This window comes from Arachis ipaensis, chromosome B2 (assembly GCF_059453495.1).
Source record: "Arachis ipaensis isolate K30076 ecotype BB chromosome B2, ASM5945349v1, whole genome shotgun sequence".
NCBI lineage: Eukaryota > Viridiplantae > Streptophyta > Magnoliopsida > Fabales > Fabaceae > Arachis > Arachis ipaensis.
In genome coordinates, this window is record NC_142437.1 from 102,406,391 (window position 1) to 102,429,015 (window position 22,625).

At 39.4% G+C, this 22,625-nt stretch overlaps 1 protein-coding gene across 1 annotated transcript in view; it reads left to right on the plus strand.

Annotated features, from left to right (window-relative positions):
- Positions 1-22,625, plus strand: part of LOC148575053 (uncharacterized) — a 36,227-nt gene that overhangs the window by 11,203 nt on the left and 2,399 nt on the right. The window contains exon 4 of the mRNA XM_088506027.1: positions 8,508-10,448. Coding sequence (XP_088362153.1) covers positions 8,508-10,448 — 1,941 coding nt within the window. The remainder of the gene's footprint in view (positions 1-8,507; positions 10,449-22,625) is intronic.

The window sequence follows — 22,625 nt, forward strand, 5'->3', positions numbered from 1 at the left end:
AATATTGGCGTGGAAAGCCTTCATAATGCCATGCCACAGCAAGCACCAAAATCTAACTTATGTTGGCCCAAAATATCCCTTGCATGCACTAGCAGTGGCACGCCAAGCTTTAGCCGTGGCACGAAAAGCACTTTTATCAAATTTTTTGCCCAAATCCAATATGTGAGGTGCCAGGTGTGGGACGCCCAATTCATGATGTGGGACGCCAAGCCATTTTGTCCTTGGATGGCCCAAAATTAAGTACTTGAAAGCACTAGCCGTAGGATGCCACTTCTATGCCATGGGATGCCAAGTTTCCAGGCCTTGGATGGCCCAAAATACTTTATGATTTGCTGCAGCCATTGGACGCCAAGAAAGTGCCGTTGGACGGCATGTCTTTTTGTTCCAAAAAGTGCTTGTTTGTGGTGTGCTTTAGTTGCCTAAGGAAGCTATGTGAGACTCATGTCAACTATGGAGTATTATACATCATTGGAAAGCTCTTGAAGTTAGCTTTCTAATTCTGCTAAAAGCAAGTGATTTGGACATCTTTAACTCAAGTTATGCTCCTTTAAAGGTAAAGAGGTCAGGCTGCTAGGCGTGGGACGCCAAAGCCTTGGCGTGGGACAGCAACATGTTTTTCCTTTTAGTACTTGGCTTAGAATGATGATTTGCACCCTCAGATTCAGTGTTCACTATAGACTATTATATATCATTGAAAAGTTCTGGATGTCTACTTTTTAATGGTACTAGAATCATTTCATTTAGAACTTTTTAGCTCAAGTTATGCTCCTTTGAAGGTGAAGAGGTCAGGCTGCCAAGTGTGGGACGCCCAATTCATGCTGTGGGATGCTGGCTTCATGTTTTGGCTTCAAATGCGTGTCCATCAAAGGCCTTAACTTCAAAGTGTATTCTTGGCTTCCTCTTTGCTTCTCTTGAGCTTGTTTCCAATTTTTGCCACCTTCCTTGCTTCTCCAAAGGCCTCTTTGATTATCCATCTCCCCTTTGTTCTTGCCTAGAATCTTTCAATCATTTCCTACACTTGAAAGCACAAAGCAACTCCAAGAAGCATTGATCAAAGCACCAAAAAAATCTTAATAAAAGCAAAGAAAAATCTCTAACTTAATTCAAGAAACGAAATTCTAAGAACATTGATTAAAAGCATGAAAATCCTAATAAAAACAAAAGATCACATTACCTTTATTTAAGGAAATAACAACTAAAAACTACTAAAGATGCACATGCATCATCAACTATCTCTAATCTCAATTTTTCCAACACTAAGCTATTAATTCTCTCAATGTCATTATTGTTCATTTTTCAATATTAAGCCCTTCGGGGTTTATCAGTCTCTAATAATTATTACTAACAACATTCAGTTTCAATGGTATCCATTATCATCATTAGTCTCAACAATTTTAGTAAATCTCAACAATCTTAATACAAGTCATCAGTTATACTAGTACTCTCAATTTCTCAATTTAGAGCAAGTGGGACAAACTATTGCATTTACCCAAGGAGTTCCAATCATATCAATCGATACTTATTTCTATCATTCAATCATTCAATTATTATCATATCATCAAGAAAAACCCTCAGCATCACCATTGCCAGCATAAGGGGCCTCTCAGTTGTTCAAACACATAAAAAGCAATAAAAAATATACAAGTAAAGAGAATAGATAAAGTAATTAAGTCAATTAAGTAGCATATAAATACAAGTAATCAACAAGGAAAACCAAATATAAGATGCACACCGAATCAATACACACATATGCAAATGATGCATGCCTGTCCTACTGACCATGAGCTCATGTGTCGGTTAAACTACCAGAACCAACACATCTAGTAGCTAACCTAGACATTGTCTCTAGATTGCGCATATTCAGGAGGAAAAACATATTTCGGACCATAACAAGCCGGTCTTGTCTCAGAGGGAGGGTGTCCTGTCACCTTCTTACTGGAGGTATCATTCCGTCTCAGAGGGAGAGTGCCCAGTCACTTGTCTTAGAGGGAGAGTGCCCTGTCACCTTGCAATCAGAGAGAACGTGGAAAAAACAACCTACCACATCCCCAAAAAGGAATTTTCACTGGATCACAGGTGGAGATGCGGTGCTATGGAGCACCATAGAGTGCACAATTACCAAACCAAACCTGTTGGATCGGTTTTTGCCGGTTCTCACCAAATTTGACCGTTTTTGCCAATTCTCAACGGTTCACGCCGATTTTCATCCTTAAACGGTCCAAAGAAGAACCAAACGAATTTATAGTCCGATTTACTGATTTTTTGGTCGAATCGACTGGTCCGAATCAAATTTTACAACTATGTGCATACGGATGCACCCGAACGCAATTCACATCTTGTGTGTACGCATGACCCCTGTGTGTATGCACAACTTGCGAAATTCCTGTGCATGCGTACACATAACCCTCGTGCGTACGCACGAGTATTTCTGTCCATTCTGTTCTGTGCGTGGGCACCATTGTGTGCATGGGCACAAATACAAGAATTCCTAGTTTTCTGCATAATCTCATAATTTAGTTTTTATACCAGTTTTCATTTGTTCATATTTTTCTTTATAAAATTACAATTTATTCCATTTTAAAATCATTTTAAAGATCGTTTAACTAGATTTATTTTAAGATAAATTTCATACGAATCGAATCTCCGAGTGCAAAGTTATGGCTCGCCAAAGTTAGTCAAAATCACTCTTTACCCAAAATTTCTACAACAAGCAAAATTGCCCCTTTTTTTTTTCAAATACCTCCTTTGTAGACAACATAAATTCTTATCTCAATCACAATATCCCTTCATACCTCATTTCCTATACACTTTCAAACTTCAATTTATATATACTCACCTGCCCAATTCATGCCAATAATCCAATTTCAACCACAACATTAATCACCACCAAGTCTCATTCTTAATCATTCATAAACATATCAATTCACACCTCTTAATTCTCATTCATCATACAAACTCCAACTTCAATCATCAATCATATCAAAACACACTATATATATATATATATATAACACTACTCATATTTAAATCCCGAACAAGCTTCACCATATCCACAAATTATACCAAAGCACAACTACACATACCAATCATTTCAAGTTCAATCATGGCAATCCATCACTTAACGTGACTCACCCTATAGGGGATAACTCACCCTATCTCAGCTTCCAGCCCAAATTTCCATATCAATTGCCATTATAGGCAATCATACCACACCAAATCAATTACATATCCAATTTCATTCATTCAATAATAAAACACTCATCAACATCCTATTCACATAAACAACTATATCACAATCCATCATCAACCTTTTCATTCAACACTAACCTAGGGGCAATTAACATAGGTTTTCATATAATCTAACACCATGCCTACTCAAAACTAAAACCCGTACCTTAATGACGGCGGTTTCAACTCTTGAATTTCCTCCTCCAATCAACTCAAACTTCAACCAGAAACTAAAACCTGTACCTTAATGACGACCGTTTTAACTCTTGAATTTCCCCCGCCAATAAACTCAAACTTCAACCAATGGCACCAGGCCTTCGACAAGTGTTCCCAAAAGTAAACCAAGCTCCAATTTCGCAACACCAACTCAACAATCAAGCTATTCACCACAAAAATTATAATTTTCTTAATTTAGGGTTCATAAAATGGGAAAATCCAAAGGAAAAAAGCTTTCTTACCTTAACCCACTCAAATATGAAATAAAATCCACTTGGAATCCATGCTAGAATACCCCTAAAGAACCAAAATTACAAGATTTCAACACCAAGTACCCCAAAAATGCGAAATAGTGGAGAAACTCAAAAATTAGGATGAGATTTTGGATTTACTCACCACAATACTTACATGGAAATGAAGAGGACAAGGAGATCGATGCGTGACCGTAAATGACTCGTCAATCGGAGTTCCGAATAAAAAATTATGGACAAATGAAGGGTGCAATGAATGTTAGGGTTTCTTCCCTCTTTCTCTCTTCTCTCTATCCACCCCTCTCTTCTCAAAATGAAGGGGAAGCTAATTTACCATTAAATGAAGGGTGTTATATACTTGGGCTTGGGTCTAGTGAGGTCCAGTTTAATCATTTTAGCCCGTTGGCCCAACTTTGGGCCAAAACCTTTAAGATTAGTGTTTTAATTCATATTTTAAATATTTTATCTCTCTAAATTATATATTTTAATTTCTTAATCTTCTTTGCTCATAATTAATTTATTAATTAATTATCTATCATTTTTTTGAGTTTTACATCCTACCCACCTTAATAAAAATTTTGTCCTCAAAATTTAATTACCCGAAAACAAGTGAGGGTAATCCTTCCTTGTATCGAATTCGAGCTCCCACGAGTGCTTTTCCACTTTGGCTCGACTCCATGCGATCTTAACCAACGGAACTTCCCCTTCCGCGAAGTCTCTTGATACTAATTTGGGACCTAACAGGCTTGACTCTACGTTCTCATACCTACACGACGGAGCATTGGCTTCTCGTAATTCTATTGCGCTCAACCACTCACACATGATCATAACTTTGCCTTTTAGTTTTCAACAGTAATAGAATCTTTATTTATCACTTCTCATTAAAATTCTCAATCTCAATGATCACATTATAACGGGGACCTTAATCAAAGTCACAACCCTCAACCTCAATCGGGGTACCTACTCAGGTTTTTCATTCTCAGGTGCAAAACAAGAAACTTTGACATAATAAACAATTAATGAATTCCCTTTATCATAATCACAATCGAATGTTAATAAATTTCAAACCCAACCAATTCTAAACCATACTAATTTGTCTCACCGTTAGCCCCATCTAGCTTTTTGCCTAATTACTCACCCAAATTCAGTCTCACCAAATCAATCCCAACTAACTTCAAATTATCCATTAGTCAAAATTCAATATAAATCCTCTGTTCTCATAGGCATAGCCATTACTAAGGTAACTCGACATAATAATCAATCACTCAATGCCAAAAATATCTGTCTTTAATAAGAATCATCTAAACACCTTAGTTTAAGTCAATCCGTCGTAACATAAACCACATACTCACACTTTCTATTCCGCGATCCCTCGTCATCCCTCGCAACAATCTCATATTCCAAAACTTCTTTTTCACATCATAACAGCCCTAAGGCCACCAAAATCACCGCGCTTCAGCTGCGCCACTCTGATTGTTGTTAAGAACATAATCATTCACCCACATCAACCAAAAATCTCCTTGAATCTCTTTAACTCTCTAACTAAATATCATCGACCTTTTAAATCAATTCTTAGGCATTCTGATAAACCACTATTTTATGGTTTATAATGTGTTTAATTGTGTGGTTTTATCATGATCTTTACCCACTTATTCATATGATTAGCATGCATTTATATTTCCTTCCTAAAATTATCACATGATTAAAAACTTGCTTCCTAAGAGACTTTTAATTATGTATTTTAATTCTCCTTTATTCCATTCGATGCCGTGATCTGTGTGTTAAATGTTTCAAGCTTTATAGGGCATGAATGAGTTGGAGATTGGAAAGGAAGCTTGCAAAAATGGAAGGAACACAAGAAGTTGAGGAGATGACCAGCGAGAAGTGACGCGGCCGCATGGCTCATGCGACCGCGCGAAAGAGAGGAAATCGCAGTGACGCAGCCGCATGGCTCACACGATCGCGCGGATTGGAATAGCACAAGTGACGCGGAAGCGTGGACGACGCGCCCGCGTGGCAAAGCAAAACGCCGAATGACGCGTCCGCATGAATGACGCGATCACGTGACGTGCGCGATCTGCATAATCTGCAGAATTCGCTAGGGGCGATTTTGGGCCCTATTTTGACCCAGTTTTCGGCCCGAAAAAGCAGACTAGAGCCAGAGAACATGCAGAAACCAACAACAACATTCATTCTACACAATTTTAGTTTTTAGATCTAGTTTTACTCCTCTTCTAGGTTTTTCTCTCGACATATTTATAGTTCTTAGGATTTTTACTTCTATTGCTCTTTGCATTGGGATATTGAGAAGAGTTATTACCTCATCAAGACTTCGTCATTCTAGTTCATTTTCTTTACTTGGCTTCACTCTTCCATGTCCTTTAATTTACTCAATTTTACTATTAGATTATTTTAGAATTTATTAATACAAGAATTACTTTTATTTTTAATTGATTTCTTTGAGTTTTATTTATCATATCTTTCTTTAATTCCCTTTCCTATGTTATGAGTTCTACATTCACAATGAGCGAGTAGTTCCCTAACTTGATGGGGAGTTGATTGAAAGGAACCCTTGAGTTGGAATGCTTAAAAGAAAAATTGTACTTGGGTTTATTGTTGGAATGCTCTCTAGTCACTGACACTAATCCTTTTCAATTGAGCGGATTGGAAGTTGTTAATAGAAACAACATTCCAACTTGTTTGACTTTCCCTTACCTAGTAAGGGATAACTAAACAGAACAACCTTCAATTATCAATTAATCTTGAGAGTACTTCAACAAAAATAGGGCTTCCAACTAATCTACTCCCAATCAAGGCTTTTATTTAAATTATTTAATTTCTCTAATTTAATTTCCTATTTATTCAACTCAAACCCTTTTTGAAAACATCTGATTAACAAAATAGCACACCTTTCTACAACTCGTTGGGAGACGACCTGGGATTCATACTCCCAGTAATTTAATTTTAATTTTTGTGACAACCTTCTAAATTGATAAGTAGAATTCTGGTTGGTTAAGAACTATACTTGCAACGCATATCTTATAACAATTCCTGACTCGCCAATTTCCGCCACGTCAATTTTTAGCGCCGTTGCCAGGGAGTTGCAATAGAGTGCTAAGTTATTGATTGGAATTTATTTATTTGCATTTTATTTTATCTTTATACTATGAGCTGCTTGTTTCTTTCATTAGATGATGCGTTCACTTCCTGATCCAAGCTTGCCAGTATTCGATCCTGAGATTGAAAGAACTATTTCACGAATAAGGCAAGCTCAGTGTCGGTTAGTCCTCTCTGAGGGCGGATCTGAAACGTCATTTGAGGAAGAAACCAGCCCTCATTCTACTGATTCAGTTGATTCACGCGAAGGTGACATGACAGCACCTAGGAGAGTTACTATCTAGGAGGCTGGAGCCCCTGATTTTACAATGCAGCCGTTTCAAGTGCATCACCCAGCGGTGGCTACAGACTTTGAAATAAAGACTGCACTGCTCAATTTGATGCCCAAGTTTCATGGCTTACCTGCTCAAGAGCCTATCAAGCACCTGAGAGATTTTCAAGCAGCTTGTTCTACTGTCAGGCGTGACGGTGCAGATGAAACTTCAATTCTGTTGAAAGATTTCCCGTTTTTTCTTGAGGAAAAGGCAAGAGAGTGGTACTACACTCAACTCGCAGTAACTGTATCCAACTGGGATACACTTAGAAGAGAATTCTTGGAAAAGTTCTTTCCAGCTGAAGTTACTGATAAACTGAGGAAAGACATTTCCATGATTGTTCAGGACGAATCTGAGACTCTCTATGAATACTGTGAGCGCTTCAATAATCTTCTGGAAGCTTGCCCCCACCATATGATTGACAAGATAGTGTTACTCGGTTACGTCACACAGGGCATGAGACCCCAAGATAAGACCACATTGGAAAGTGCTAGCAATGGGTTTATGAAAAAGTACAAGACCACTGATGAGGCATGGCAATTAATCAGCGACTTAGCTGAATCTACTCGGAATCACAGGCAGAAACAAGGCCGTTTAAAAGCCGTTGCAGAAGTATCCTCTAGCAGAGAGACTGCTGCTCTAACTCAGAGTATCTGTGAAATGACCAACTTGCTGAAGCAGATGCAATTGAATCAACAACAAGTTCAGCAAGCTCAACCTTCTCCACCACAGCAAAGCCAACAGTTAGTCCCACAGAGAGTTTGCAGAATCTGTGCTGATTATAGCCATTATACCGACGAATGTCCGCAGCTCCAGCAGGAAGACAACATCGTGGCAGCCACTCATAACTTTTATGACCGCCCCAACCAAGGGTATAATCAAGGTGGCAATTACAACCATGGATGGCAGGATAATTCTAACCAGAATTGGAGGGACAACAACAACAGAGGAGGCAGAGACAATCAGGGAAATCAGAAGTAGAGTAACAACAATAACAGGCAGCAGAACCAGAACCAGCCTTACAGAGCACCTCACCTGAGGCAATCCCAAGGACCACAAAATACCCAACAGCAGACCTCTCAAATTACATATCCTTCTTCATCTCCTAATGATGACTTACTACAATCTATTGATCAGAGACAACAGACCATGGAAAATAACCTTTATGCTACGCTAAATGGTCTTAACTCTACTTTGCAAGCTCTTGTCTCACAGATTGGATCAATGAATAACTCCAATAACCAGCCTTTGAGCTCCAGTGGAATTCCCTCTCAACTATTACCCAATCCAAAGGGTGGCATTAATGCCATCACCCTAAGGTCCGAAACCACACTGCAGGAGAGGAATCAGGAGGAGCCAAGCCCACCAGAACACGCCTCAGCTGAAGAGGTAGTGGAAATAGAAGATGTTGAAGAGGAAGAGGTCATACAGGACATAGATGAAAAAGAAGAAGTTCAACCACAGGAGGAGGCACCAAAGGGCGCAGACACTGCAGAAGACACCACTCCTATTCCATTTCCACAACTTGCAAGGAAGCCCAGGAAGCAGCTGGAACCTGATCCCAAAATGGTAGAGATATTCAAAAAGGTTGAGGTAACTGTTCCTCTATTTGATGTTATTCAACAGGTACCTAAATATGCAAAGTTTCTAAAAGATTTATTTATACATAAAGACAAAATTAATGAATTAGAAACTATTCCTTTAGGTAGTTCCATATTTGCTTTAATGGGAGGTTTACCTGAAAGGTGTAGTGACCCAGGTCCATGTATGGTTAATTGTACTATTGGTGGTGTAGTATTTTCTGACTGCACGTGTGATTTAGGAGCATGTGTGAGTATAATGCCTTTGTCTATATATGATATTTTGAGGCTCCCTCCCTTAAAAAGGTCGGCAGCTCGTTTTGTGTTAGCAGATAAAAGCATTATTACAGTGGCTGGAGTTGCTGAAGATGTATTAGTGGGCATTAAGGGGCTCACATTTCCTATTGATTTTTATATTCTGGAGATGCCCCAAAATGACTTAGAGAAGCCATCACCAATCCTACTCGGAAGACCATTCCTGAAGACCTCAAGGTTTAAATTAGATGCTTTTTCAGGAACATACTCCTTTGAAATAGATGGCCGAGTAGTAATCTTCAATCTAAATGAAGTTATGAAGCATCCTCCAGAGGATCATTCTATCCTCCAGTGTGACATCATAGATGAAACCGTGGCTGAAGTTCACCAGGAGGAATTTAAAGAGAAGTACATAGGACAAGGTCCAAGTGTAGGGACATTCTCAGAGGACAGTGACAGTGCTTTACCATTGTTACCAGCTCTAGACAACCCAGAGCCTGACCATGATCAGAAGTTAGAATTAAAACCCCTTCCTCCACACCTCAAATATGCTTACCTTGAAGACGAGCTGAAGTTTCCAGTTATCATTGCAAGGGAAATCACTTCTCAACAAGAAGAGCAGTTACTTAGTATGCTGAGGAGGCACAAGAAGGCAATCGGTTGGAGTTTGGCAGACATAGTAGGCATCAACCCTCAAGTCTGTGAGCATAGGATATTTTTAGAAGAGGGAGCAAGACCTGTCCGTCAAACCCACAGAAGACTGAACCCCACTATCTTAGAGGTTGTCAAGAAGGAAGTGACCAGACTACTGGAGGCAGATATCATCTACCCCATTTCAGACAGTGAATGGGTAAGCCCAGTACAAGTGGTGCCCAAGAAGTCTGGAGTCACTACAGTGAAGAATGAGCATGGAGATCTCATTACAACCGGAGTTCAGAACGTCTGGAGGGTCTGTATTGACTACAGACACCTCAACCAGGCCACTCGTAAGGATCACTATCCTCTTCCATTTATTGATCAAATGCTGGATCGCCTGTCAGGTAAATCACATTATTGTTTTCTAGATGGTTACACAAGTTATTTCCAGATTCATATAGCTCCTGAGGATCAGGAAAATACCACTTTTACATGTCCTTTTGGGACTTATGCTTACAAGAGAATGCCCTTTGGCTTGTGCAATGCACCAGCTACCTTCCAAAGGTGCATGATGAGTCTTTTCTCTGATCTTATTGAGGACTGTATGGAAGTTTTTATGGATGATTTTAGTGTATATGGCGATTCCTTTAGCCTTTGCTTAGATGGATTATCTAGAGTATTAGATAGATGTGTTAGTACAAACCTTGTATTAAATTTTGAAAAATGTCACTTTATGGTAAAACAAGGTATTGTACTAGGACATGTTGTGTCTAATACTGGCATTTCTGTAGATCCAGCAAAGGTGGATGTTATTTCTAGTTTACCTTACCCCTCCTCTGTGAGGGAAGTCCGTTCGTTCCTTGGCCATGCAGATTTTTATAGGAGATTCATTAAGGACTTCAATAAGGTAGCACTTCCCCTATCCAGGCTACTGCAGAAAGATATTGAGTTCGAGTTCAGTGAGGATTGCAAACAAGCGTTTGATAAGCTGAAGACCGTCCTGACTCAAGCTCCAATTGTGAGAGGACCAGACTGGAGCCAGCCATTTGAAATAATGTGCGACGCCTTCAACCATGCAGTAGGAGCAGCACTGGCTCAGCGTGAAGGTAAGGACCCCTTTGTTATTGCTTATGCGTCTAAAACTTTAGATGTCGCTCAGTCCAATTACACTACTACTAAGAAAGAGCTTCTTGCTATTATTTTTGCTCTGGATAAATTTCGAGCCTATTTACTTGGTACGAAGGTAGCAGTGTACTCAAACCACGCAGCTCTAAAGTATCTATTAGCTAAAAAGGAGTCCAAACCGAGGCTTATACATTGGATACTGCTATTACAAGAATTTGATTTAGAAATTAAGGATAAGAGTGGTGACCAGAATTTAGTGGCAGACCATTTGAGTCGCCTTGAGCACATTACAGATGACCCCACTCCTATAGCTGATAATTTCCCATTTGATAACCTGCAAGCAGTATCTGAGGTAGTCCCTTGGTATGCACTTGTAGCTAATTATCTAGTTAGCCGCACCTTTCCTCTAAACTGTTCTAAGCATCAAAGAGACAAGTTGAAAAGCGAGTCTAAATATTATATATGGGATGACCCATATTTATGGAGATGTGGCGCTGACCAGGTAATTAGACTGTGTGTGCCTCAATCAGAATTCCAGTCCATCTTAGAGGCTTGTCACTCATCTGAGAGTGGTGGACATTTTGGCCCTCAAAGAACAGCTAGAAAAATCTTAGACTGTGGATTCTGGTGGCCTACACTTTTTAGAGACGCTGCTGAATTTTGTAGATCTTGTTTTCCATGCTAAAAATTTGGTAATATATCCAAGAGGGATGAGATGCCTCAACAAATTATGCTTTTCTGTGAAATTTTTTATGTTTGGGGCATTGACTTCATGGGTCCATTTCCAAATTCTAATGGTTATTTTTATATATTGTTAGCTGTGGATTATGTTTTCAAATGGGTGGAAGCAATTCCTACCCGCACTGATGATGCTAACACTGTTGTTTCCTTTGTGAGAAACCACATTATTTGTCGCTTTGGATCACCACGAGCAATCGTGAGCGATCAAGGCACCCATTTTTGTAACAGGAGACTAACAGGATTAATGAAGAAGCATGGGATAATTCATAAGGTTGCAACAGCCTACCATCCTCAGACTAATGGGCAAGCCGAGGTGTTAAACAGAGAGATAAAGCGTATCTTGCAGAAGATAGTCAAACCTCATAGAAGAGACTGGAGCACCAGGCTACAAGATGCACTCTAGGCATACAGAACAGCATACAAAACACCCATTGGGATGAGCCCTTTCCGCTTGGTTTATGGCAAAGTTTGTCATCTCCCTGTTGAAGTAGAGCACAAAGCCTTTTGGGCAGTGAAGTAGTGCAACATGGGAATTGAGAAAGCTAGAGCTGAAAGGAAATTGAAACTGCAAGAATTGGAAAGCCTTCGCCTAGAAGCTTATGAGAACTCAAGACTATACAAGGAGAAGATGAAGGCTGTACATGATCAGCACATCAAGAGAAAAGAGTTCCAACCTGGGGACTTAGTCCTCCTTTACAAATCTCGACTGAGGCTCATGCCAGGCAAGTTGAGATCAAGATGGGAAGGTCCATACAGAGTAGAGAAGGCTGAACCATACGGAGTTTATCACCTAAGCCATCCTTCAAGCTCTGAACTTATCAAAGTTAATGGACATCGTTTAAAGCTGTACCATGGCGAGAAGCTGAAGAAAAACAAGGAGCTCGAGATCTTCCTCATGGAAGATCCCCACAAAGCCGAAGCCTGAGCTAGTGGAGCGTCCAACTTACGGACGTTAAAGCAAAGTGCTAGGTGGGAGACAACCCACCATGGTATGATCGTTCTTTTCTTTATTCTTAGTTTTTCTATTCAATAACTCTTCTCTTTATTAGTACATTTCGTGCATCTGCATTTACATACTTTTATATAAAAAAAATTTCACGCGACGCGACCGCCTCATTGACGCGTCCGCATCGCAGAAGATGGGAGGAAATAATAAAACAAACAGAGAGTCACGCAAGAGCGTGGATGGAGGCGTCCCAGTGGCACAAATCGCCCCACGTGACCGCGTCGCCGACGCGTCCGCGCCACATGGGAACATTGGCCTCCCACGCAACCGCGTGACCCACGCGGCCGCGTGCCCTGGAATACGACGTGAAAAGGGTGCACGACCGAAAGTTGTGCTAGAGTGGTGCTGGATTGGTGCTAAACGCACAATTCTTCCCACGCGGCCGCATGACCAACGCGACCGCGTCATATCCTTCTAATGGCCACTCACGCGATCGCATGCCCCACGTGATCGCGTCACCCAAAAATTTGGCAAAATAAGATTTTGAACAGAGAGTTGTGCGAGCGCGAGGGCCAGCAGCATATAACGGGTCACGCGACCGCGTGACCAACGCGACCGCGTTAATCAGTATAAGCGCAAGTCGCACGACCGCGTGCCCCACGCGGCCGCATCGCTTGTGCCGCACAGCTTCCCTGATTTGCCAATTATCTTATCTTTCTTTTTCCCAAATCCTATTTTCTCTCCCCCCCCCCCTTATTTCTTCTTTCTCCCTTCTTCCTTCTTTCTCACTTTCTACTCTCTCTCTCTCTCACTCCCATTAACAAGGTTTTCTTTTCTTCTTTCCCCCCTTACTTTTCTATTATTCTTCTTATTTTATTACGTTACCTTCTTTTCTTTTCTTTTTAACTTTCATTATTCATATTTTCTTTTTCTTTCCTTTTCCTTTTTACTTGGTGTTGGAAATTTATTTGAGTCATTATTTCTCATTATATGCTTGTGGATTGTTGTAAAATTGTTTGGCAATTATATATCTTTTTAAAGGGTTGCTTGCATGTTCACTTTAATACTTTCTATACCTTATTCACCATGCATGCTATGTGTTTGTGAAAAAGCCAATATGGCCTTATGCATTTTTCTACATTATTCTATTCTACTATTAAATACTTGTTTTTCACAAAACCCCTTTCATATTTTATTCGTTGAATATAATTGTCAATACAAACGTGATGGTTTGTTATGAGTAATGCTTGATCTATGCTACTCATGCCTTTGCCAGCATGCCAATAAACATCTTGCATCTAATTACCCAAACATGCACTTGCTATATTCCCTTTGATGAACTTTTCACATGTAGTCATGACCATATGTTCACTTCATTCATCTTTAATGTGCATTGATTGCCACCTATACCATCATATTCCTTGCTTTACTCCTTGACATTTTGACATACTTCCTCTTTTCTCCCTTTCAGGATGGCCACCAAGAAAGGAAAAGAGAAAGCTACTCCCAAACTACCAGCAAGAAGAGGAACAAAAAGAGCACTAGTGGCAGAGCCCCCTTCAACTGCGGTTAAACCCTCAACAAAAAGAACTAAGAGGATTATAAAGGTTGATGATAAAGAAAAAGCCTTCCCAGCAAAGGACACTGCGCGATTTCCCAATCGCTACTATGAGCAGATGTTCCCCACCCTGGCAGAAAGGAGTTACAACAACGAATACCTTCTTCTCCTCCCAAACCATATTGCTACCCTTGTTGAACTGCAAATTGCACAAAGACAATGGGGTTTCCTACAGAGACAGCCAAGGCAGGTCAATCTTTCTTAGGTAGTCGAGTTCTACTCCAACTTCCACCTGCCAACCCTGCAGTCTGTTTTTGTACGTCAGAAGCATGTCCCCGTTACAGAAGAGGCCATTCAAAGAGCTCTAGGTCTTCCCCCTATTCCAGAAGGATTGGACACCTTTCAAGAAGCCGCACTCAAGCGCCAGATGTACCAATTTGACTGGGACGCCATTCTTAGAGTTATCGCACTACCTGGCAGCCGTTGGATCTATGGATACCATCGTACCCGCCCTAAGGGAATATCGGCTTCAGCACTTACCTTGGAAGCTCGCGTATGGGCACAGATCATGTCCCACTACGTCTTTCTGAGCACTCACGAGTCCTCCTTCACTGCGGACATGGGCGTCCTACTATGGTGCATCCTTACAGACCAACCTCTGAATCTACCGAGACACATCCGGAATGCCATGGGACACGTACAAATTGCGAGCAACTTACCTTTTCCCGCCTTGGTCTCTGGTATGCGAAATTGTTACTCTGAGGTTGTAAAATTTGTTGCTCGTTCTCTCCCTGGCAATGGCGCCAATAACTGGTGCACAATACCATGGTCCAAACATAACTTCACAGCTTTGCACAACTAACCAGCAAGTGCACTGGGTCGTCCAAGTAATAAAACCTTACATGAGTAAGGGTCGATCCCACGGAGATTGTTGGTATGAAGCAAGCTATGGTCACCTTGTAAATCTCAGTCAGGCGGATATCAAATGGTTATAGTATTTTCGAATAATAATAATAAATAAACAGAAAATAAAGATAGAAATACTTATGTAATTCATTGGTGAGAATTTCAGATAAGCGTATAGAGATGCTTTCGTTCCTCTGAATCTCTGCTTTCCCACTGTCTTCATCCAATCAGTCTTACTCCTCTCCATGGCAAGTTTTCTATAAGGGCATCACTGTTGTCAATGGCTACATCCCATCCTCTCTATGAAAATGGTCCAAATGCTCTGTCACGGCTTGGCTAATCATCTGGAGGTTCTCGATCATACTGGAATAGGATTTACTATCCTTTTTGCGTCTGTCACTACGCCCAGCACTCGCGAGTTTGAAGTTCATCACAGCCATCCCTTCCCAGATCCTACTCGGAATACCACAGACAAGGTTTAGACTTTCCGGATCTCAGGAATGGCCATCCATGGGTTCTAACTTATACCACGAAGATACTAATAACTCGGACTTGGTCCCTGTATTAGATATCTAAGAGATATTCATTCAAGCTTGTTTGCATGTAGAACGAAAGTGTTTGTCAAGCAGGCGTTCATGAGTGAGAATGATGATGAGCGTCACATAATCATCACATTCATCATGTTCTTGGGAACAAATGGATACCTTAGAGGCGGAATAAGTTGAATTGAATAGAAAAACAGTAGTACTTTGCATTAAATCATGAGGAATGGCAGAGCTCCACACCTTAATCTATGGAGTGCAGAAACTCTACCGTTGAAAATACATAAGTGATGAAGGTTCAGACATGGCCGAATGGCCAGCCCCCAAACGTGATCAATAGATCAAAAGATTTAATTCCGGATGTCAATACAATAGTAAAAAGTCCTATTTATACTAAACTAGCTACTAGGGTTTACAGAAGTAAGTAATTGATGCATAAATCCACTTCCGTGGCCCACTTGGTGTGTGCTTGGGCTGAGCTTGAAGTTTACATGTGCAGAGGCTTCTTCTGGAGTTGAACGCCAGTTTGTAACGTGTTTCTGGCGTTCAACTCTGGTTTGTGACGTGTTTCTGGTGTTTAACTTCAGACTGCAGCATAGAACTGGCGTTCAACGCCCTTTTGCGTCATCTAAACTCGGCCAAAGTATGGACTATTATATATTTCTGGAAAGCCCTGGATGTCTACTTTCTAACGCAATTGGAAGCGCGCCATTTTGAGTTCTGTAGCTCCAGAAAATCCACTTTGAGTACAGGGAGGTCAGAATCCAACAGCATCAGCAGTCCTTCTTCTACCTCTGAATCTGATTTTTGCTCAAGTCCCTCAATTTCAGCCAGAAAATACTTGAAATCACAGAAAAACACACAAACTCATAGTAAAGTCCAGAAATGTGAATTTAACATAAAAACTAATAAAAACATCCCTAAAAGTAACTAGATCCTACTAAAAACATACTAAAAACAATGCCAAAAAGCGTATAAATTATCCGCTCATCAGTCTCAGATCTTGTCTCAGCAGCCGGAGTCTCCTACAGAGCTGGGGACACCAAAGCCATGCTTCCACGGGATGATCAGTATGTCCCTAACAGGAAATACATCAGACCTCCACCAGCCGCCACAAGCCATCCTACTGAACCGGTTGAAGATATTCCTTCTTCAACACCACAAGCACCTACAATAGACCAACTGCTCCATCAGATACTTGAAATGTTGGATCAGCAGGAACACAAAGCTAAGATGAGAGAGCGTCGTAACAAGAGCCGATTCACATACCTCAAGGAGCTGATTATTGGGAAAATTCAAGGACTCAGACACCCCGGACTCCACTTCCTTTACCAGCACAGGAAGCCATGATGGCCCCGACTGTGGAGATACTGCTACCAGCCCACCTTTGTTTCTGACAGATGGCACCGAGGACGGTGCAAAGCCTTAAGTGTGGGGAGGTCGGTCAGTACCTGACTTCCGGAGGTAATTTCTCTTCCCTAAACACCAATAAATTAGGATATTTAGTTAGTTTTTCTTCTGTAGAATAGGATAAATTGCATAGTAATAGATTAGTTGCATGCATGTTCTACTTGATTGAAAAGACAATAAGTTTCTTCTAAGACTCTATTTTTGGAACAAAATTTCACTAAATTTAATTAAAATTTTTATGTTAAATTTGCTTGAAGTTGTATTTGGAACATGATTTTTAAGCTAAAGAACACACAACCTGTGAGATTTGAGCCTTTATGCATGGTTACATTATTTAACCATAATTATTTTATTCTTGTGTGTTTACTTCTCTATGATTGTAATCTATATTTTGTTTCATCCTATATGTCCAATGTTTATTATATTTGTATGTTTGCATATGATTGAGGCCATTATTTGTTTAAACTCACTTATCCAAATTAAACCTACCCTTTCAATTACCTTTGTTAGCCACTTTGAGCCTTTAAATCCCATCTGTTCTATATTTTACCATATTACTAGCCTTAAGCGGAAAAACAATTATATATCCCAAACTGAATCTTTGGTTAGCTTAAGATAGAATTGTGTGTGCTAATTAAGTATGGGAAATTGTGGGAACAAAAGATAATAAGGGAATGTGTCATGATAATATAATGGGAATTTGGATACCTACTCATGTGAGACTATAAGAATCAAAAATCTATGTGCATTGATAAGCTATGTTTATTTTTATGTTTATGTTAAAAAAAATAAAAAAAATAAAAAATATTCAATAAATAAATAAGGGGACAAAATTACCCTAATGTTAAGTTAAGAATTCAAAGAACAATGCATGTATGATAAAATTAAGATAAAAAGTTGATACATGAGTGTGGAATGTGAGAGGGAACTTCTGGGTAGCTAGGTATGAATTCTAAAGTTATATAGAATATATATAGGTTATGTTAAAGCTTGGGTTAATTAAAGATTCAGTTTATAAGCTCACTTAGCCATATATGTATCCTTACCATTACCTTGGCCCCATTACAACCTTGAAAAGACCTCATGATGTTTGCATTGGTATATTAAATGTTGTTGATTGATTAGGAGAAGAACAAAAATTAGAGAGCATGATTAGAGAAGGATAGAGTGATTGCCCTATACACTAGAGAGATTAGAGCGTACATACATCATCAGTGAGGGTTCAATGCTTAAAATTCTATGTTCCCTGCTTTCATGAGCTGCCTTCTTGCATTTTTATCTGTTCTTACTGTATGAGAATTGAATTAGTGGAATTTGATTTGTAATTGTTTTGAAGAGCTTATTTACTATTGATCAAGTGGACAAGAATCATATAGTGAGGTTGATAAACCACTAAGCATGAGGACATGCTAATGTTTAAGTGTGGGGAGGTTGAAAAACCACTATTTTATGGTTTATAATGTGTTTAATTGTGTGGTTTTATCATGATCTTTACCCACTTATTCATATGATTAGCATGCATTTATATTTCCTTCCTAAAATTATCACATGATTAAAAACTTGCTTCCTAAGAGACTTTTAATTATGTATTTTAATTCTCCTTTATTCCATTCGATGTCGTGATCTGTGTGTTAAATGTTTCAGGCTTTATAGGGCATGAATGAGTTGGAGATTGGAAAGGAAGCTTGAAAAAAATGGAAGGAACACAAGAAGTTGAGGAGATGACCAGCGAGAAGTGACGCGGCCGCATGGCTCACGCGACCGTACGAAAGAGAGGAAATCGCAGTGACGCGGCCGCATGGCTCACGCGACCTCGCGGATTGGAATAGCACAAGTGACGCGGAGGCATGGACGACACACCCGCGTGGCAAAGCAAAACGCCGAATGACGCGTCCGCATGAATGACGCGATCACGTGACGTGCACAATCTGCATAATCTGCAGAATTCGCTGAGAGCGATTTTGGGCCCTATTTTGACCCAGTTTTCGGCCCGAAAAAGCAGACTAGAGCCAGAGAACATGCAGAAACCAACAACAACATTCATTCTACACAATTTTAGTTTTTAGATCTAGTTTTACTCCTCCTCTAGGTTTTTCTCTCGACACATTCATAGTTCTTAGGATTTTTACTTCTATTGCTCTTTGCATTGGGATATTGAGAAGAGTTATTACCTCATCAATACTTCGTCATTCTAGTTCGTTTTCTTTACTTGGCTTCACTCTTCCATGTCCTTTAATTTACTCAATTTTACTATTGGATTATTTTAGAATTTATTAATACAAGAATTACTTTTATTTTTAATTGATTCCTTTGAGTTTTATTTATCATGTCTTTCTTTAATTCCCTTTCTTATGTTATGAGTTCTACATTCACAATGAGCGAGTAGTTCCCTAACTTGATGGGGAGTTGATTGAAAGGAACCCTTGAGTTGGAATGCTTAAAAGAAAAATTGTACTTGGGTTTATTGTTGGAATGCTCTCTAGTCACTGACACTAATCCTTTTCAATTGAGCGGATTGGAACTTATGAATAGAAACAGCATTCCAACTTGTTTGACTTTCCCTTACCTAGTAAGGGATAACTAAATAGAACAACCTTCAATTATCAATTAATCTTGAGAGTACTTCAACAAAAATAGGGCTTCCAACTAATCTACTCCCAGTCAAGGATTTTATTTAAATTATTTAATTTCTCTAATTTAATTTCCTATTTATTCAACTCAAACCCTTTTTGAAAACATCTGATTAATAAAATAGCATACCTTTCTGCAACTCGTTGGGAGACGACCTGGGATTCATACTCCCAGTAATTTAATTTTAATTTTTGTGACAACCTTCTAAATTGATAAGCGGAATTCTAGTTGGTTAAGAACTATACTTGCAACGCGTATCTTATAACAATTTCTGACTCGCCAATTTCCGCCACATCACATTCACTTCCACTACAACTCACCATTACCGAGTTCAAATAATAACCTCGGGCCACTGGCGGTCCTTCTAACCCTTTTTGTAGAATTTTCAGTGGTCACTTTTTGTCACTGCACTTTTCCTTGCACAATCCTCCGTCACTCTACTCTTGTTAACCAACTCCAGAAAAATCCTAATTTCTATCAGAACCACCGTACTCATCATATCATCTCTAACACCATGTCCATTACCACCTCCATTTCCCTTTCCAACTTGTTGTCCCAACTTATCAGCAACAACTTGCATAGAAGAAGCCGTATTCTCCAGAGCACCTATAAAAATCAACTAGATAACCTCGCTCTCGTCCACGAGACGCCATTTGGGTCTTTTTCATACCGAACAATTGATATTAAGGTGATCAATTTTAATATCTAAAGTCTTGTGCTTCAAATCCCCAAAGATATGCTCATGAACATTTTTTCTATATATGTCAAGCAGATATCCTAAATAGCATGTACACACATCCCAGAGTATGCTCAGAAGCATAGTCAGTCCGTCCCTCAGACTTTACAGGAACGAACTGCTCTGATACTATAATGTAACACCCTACCACACAGAGCTTTACACTATAGTCATAAATCAAAGGTGGTGAGGCATTACGACACTTAAAAGATATATATATATATATATATATATATATATATATATATATAGTCTTTGAAGAAATATGATATACTAGGAGCCTGGAAAGAAAAAACACAACCAAAAATTGCATCACACTCAAGCATCGACGATATACGAAAACGACAGAAATATATATATATATATATATATATATATATATATATATATATATATATATATATATATATATATATATATATATATATGATTCAAAAGGAGAAACATAAGAAATACTAGTCCCGACCTGCAAAGACAAGGCCAGCTAGTAAGTATAATACAGCCTAGAAAGATACAAAATACAACCTATTTCTCCAAAGTCAACCTCTAAGAGGGACATACATATACAATATACAAAAGTGAAGAATAACATCTAAATACATAACAAACGCTCAACGAGATGCGTCGCGTCCTGTATCTATAAAATTAAGAATTTTCACAATGGGTTTGAACATCATCCTTTCGAGTTGTTAGTAGGGTAATAATTTCGAATAGAGATAATGTAAAAATATATAAACCCGCTAAGCAATCTTAAACTCCAAACATTCAAGGTTCAAGCCTAGGGTCCTTTCTAATTCCAACACGGTTAAGTTACTAAGTCTCAGCCCTTGTCAACTATCTCTAATCTCAATTTTTTCCATCACTAAGTTATTTATTCTCTCAATGTCATTATTGTTCATTTTTAGTATTAAGCCCTTCTGATTTTATCAGTCTCTAACAATTCTTACTAACAACATTCAGTCTCAATGATATCGATTATCATTATTAGTCTCAACAGTTTTAGTAAATCTCAACAATCTCAACAAGTCATCAGTTATACTAGTACTCTCAATTTATCAACCCGAAGCAAGTGGGACAAACCACTGCATCTACCCAGGGAGTTCCAATAATCTCAATCAATACTGATATTTAATCATTTAATTATTATCATCCCATCCAGAACAGCACTCAGTGTCACCATCTCCAGCATAAGGGACCTCTCAGTTGTTCAAACACAAACAAAATGAGGAATACACAAGTAGAGAGAACAGATAAAGCAATTAGGTCAAGTAGCCTATAGATATAATTAATGAACAAGGAAAACCAAATACAAGATGTACAACCAATCAATACACATATATGAAAATGATGCATGCCTGTCCTACTGGCCATGAGCTCACGTGTTGGTTAAACTGCCAGAACCTGACACATTCGGTAGCTAACCCTGACATTGTCTTTAGATACGCATCACCAGGATGAAAAACATTTTCTAGACTTTAACAAGCTAGTCTTGTCTCAGAGGGAGGGTGCCCTGTCACCTTCTCACTGGAGTTATCATTTTGTCTCAGAGGGAGAATGTCCTATCACTTCTCTCAAAGGAAGAGTGCCCTGTCACCTTACAATTAGAGAGAACGTGGATAAAATAACCCACCACATTCCCAAAAAAGAACATTCTCAGCTTATCACAATCTGGTCTCAAAGGGAGAGTTCCCTATCACCATTAGAGGGAATACGTGCCATGTCACCATTCAACCAGAGAGAACCACGAACAAGTGAGATTGACTACCATCCTTATTCTAGTGTAACTCAGCTCAGTGTGCAAGTAGGATTCACTACCATCGTTGCCATAAACGAATATTAAATCAATACGCAAGTAGGATATCACCCAAACCTTGCCAAATTAATCATAATCATTGTCTTTAATCAATTTCACCAGTTATCAGGTTCATTAATTTATTTACGTCGTGAGCGGGATAACGTCACCATCCTCACCGTGGGCGGGACAAAGCCACCATCCCCACAAAGTAATAACGTACTGGGCAAGTGGGATGATACCACCGTCTTCCCCAATCCGGTCACTCAGACCACAATTCATCATTTTCGTTGACTTAAATTAGTTTCATAAGTTAGTATGTTCTTTAAACCCAATTCGTTTATCAATTGCCAAATTCATTAACTCGTGAGTGGGATAATACCACCGTCCTCACCACGGGCGGGACGAATCACCATCCCCACAACCATGTCATCCAGTTTAACCAAGCATTTATCCGAGAATAATTTACTTTAATTCATTCCATGCACTTATACTCATTCCAGAGCCTAAAAACTAGGTATTGGACCTTGAGGTTACGGAAGTTTACAAACTTTCCAGGAAAGGCAAACAGTTAAAAACATAATTTAAGTGTGAAAACAGGGCTTGTGCGTACGCATGACCCTATGTACGCACAACTTGCA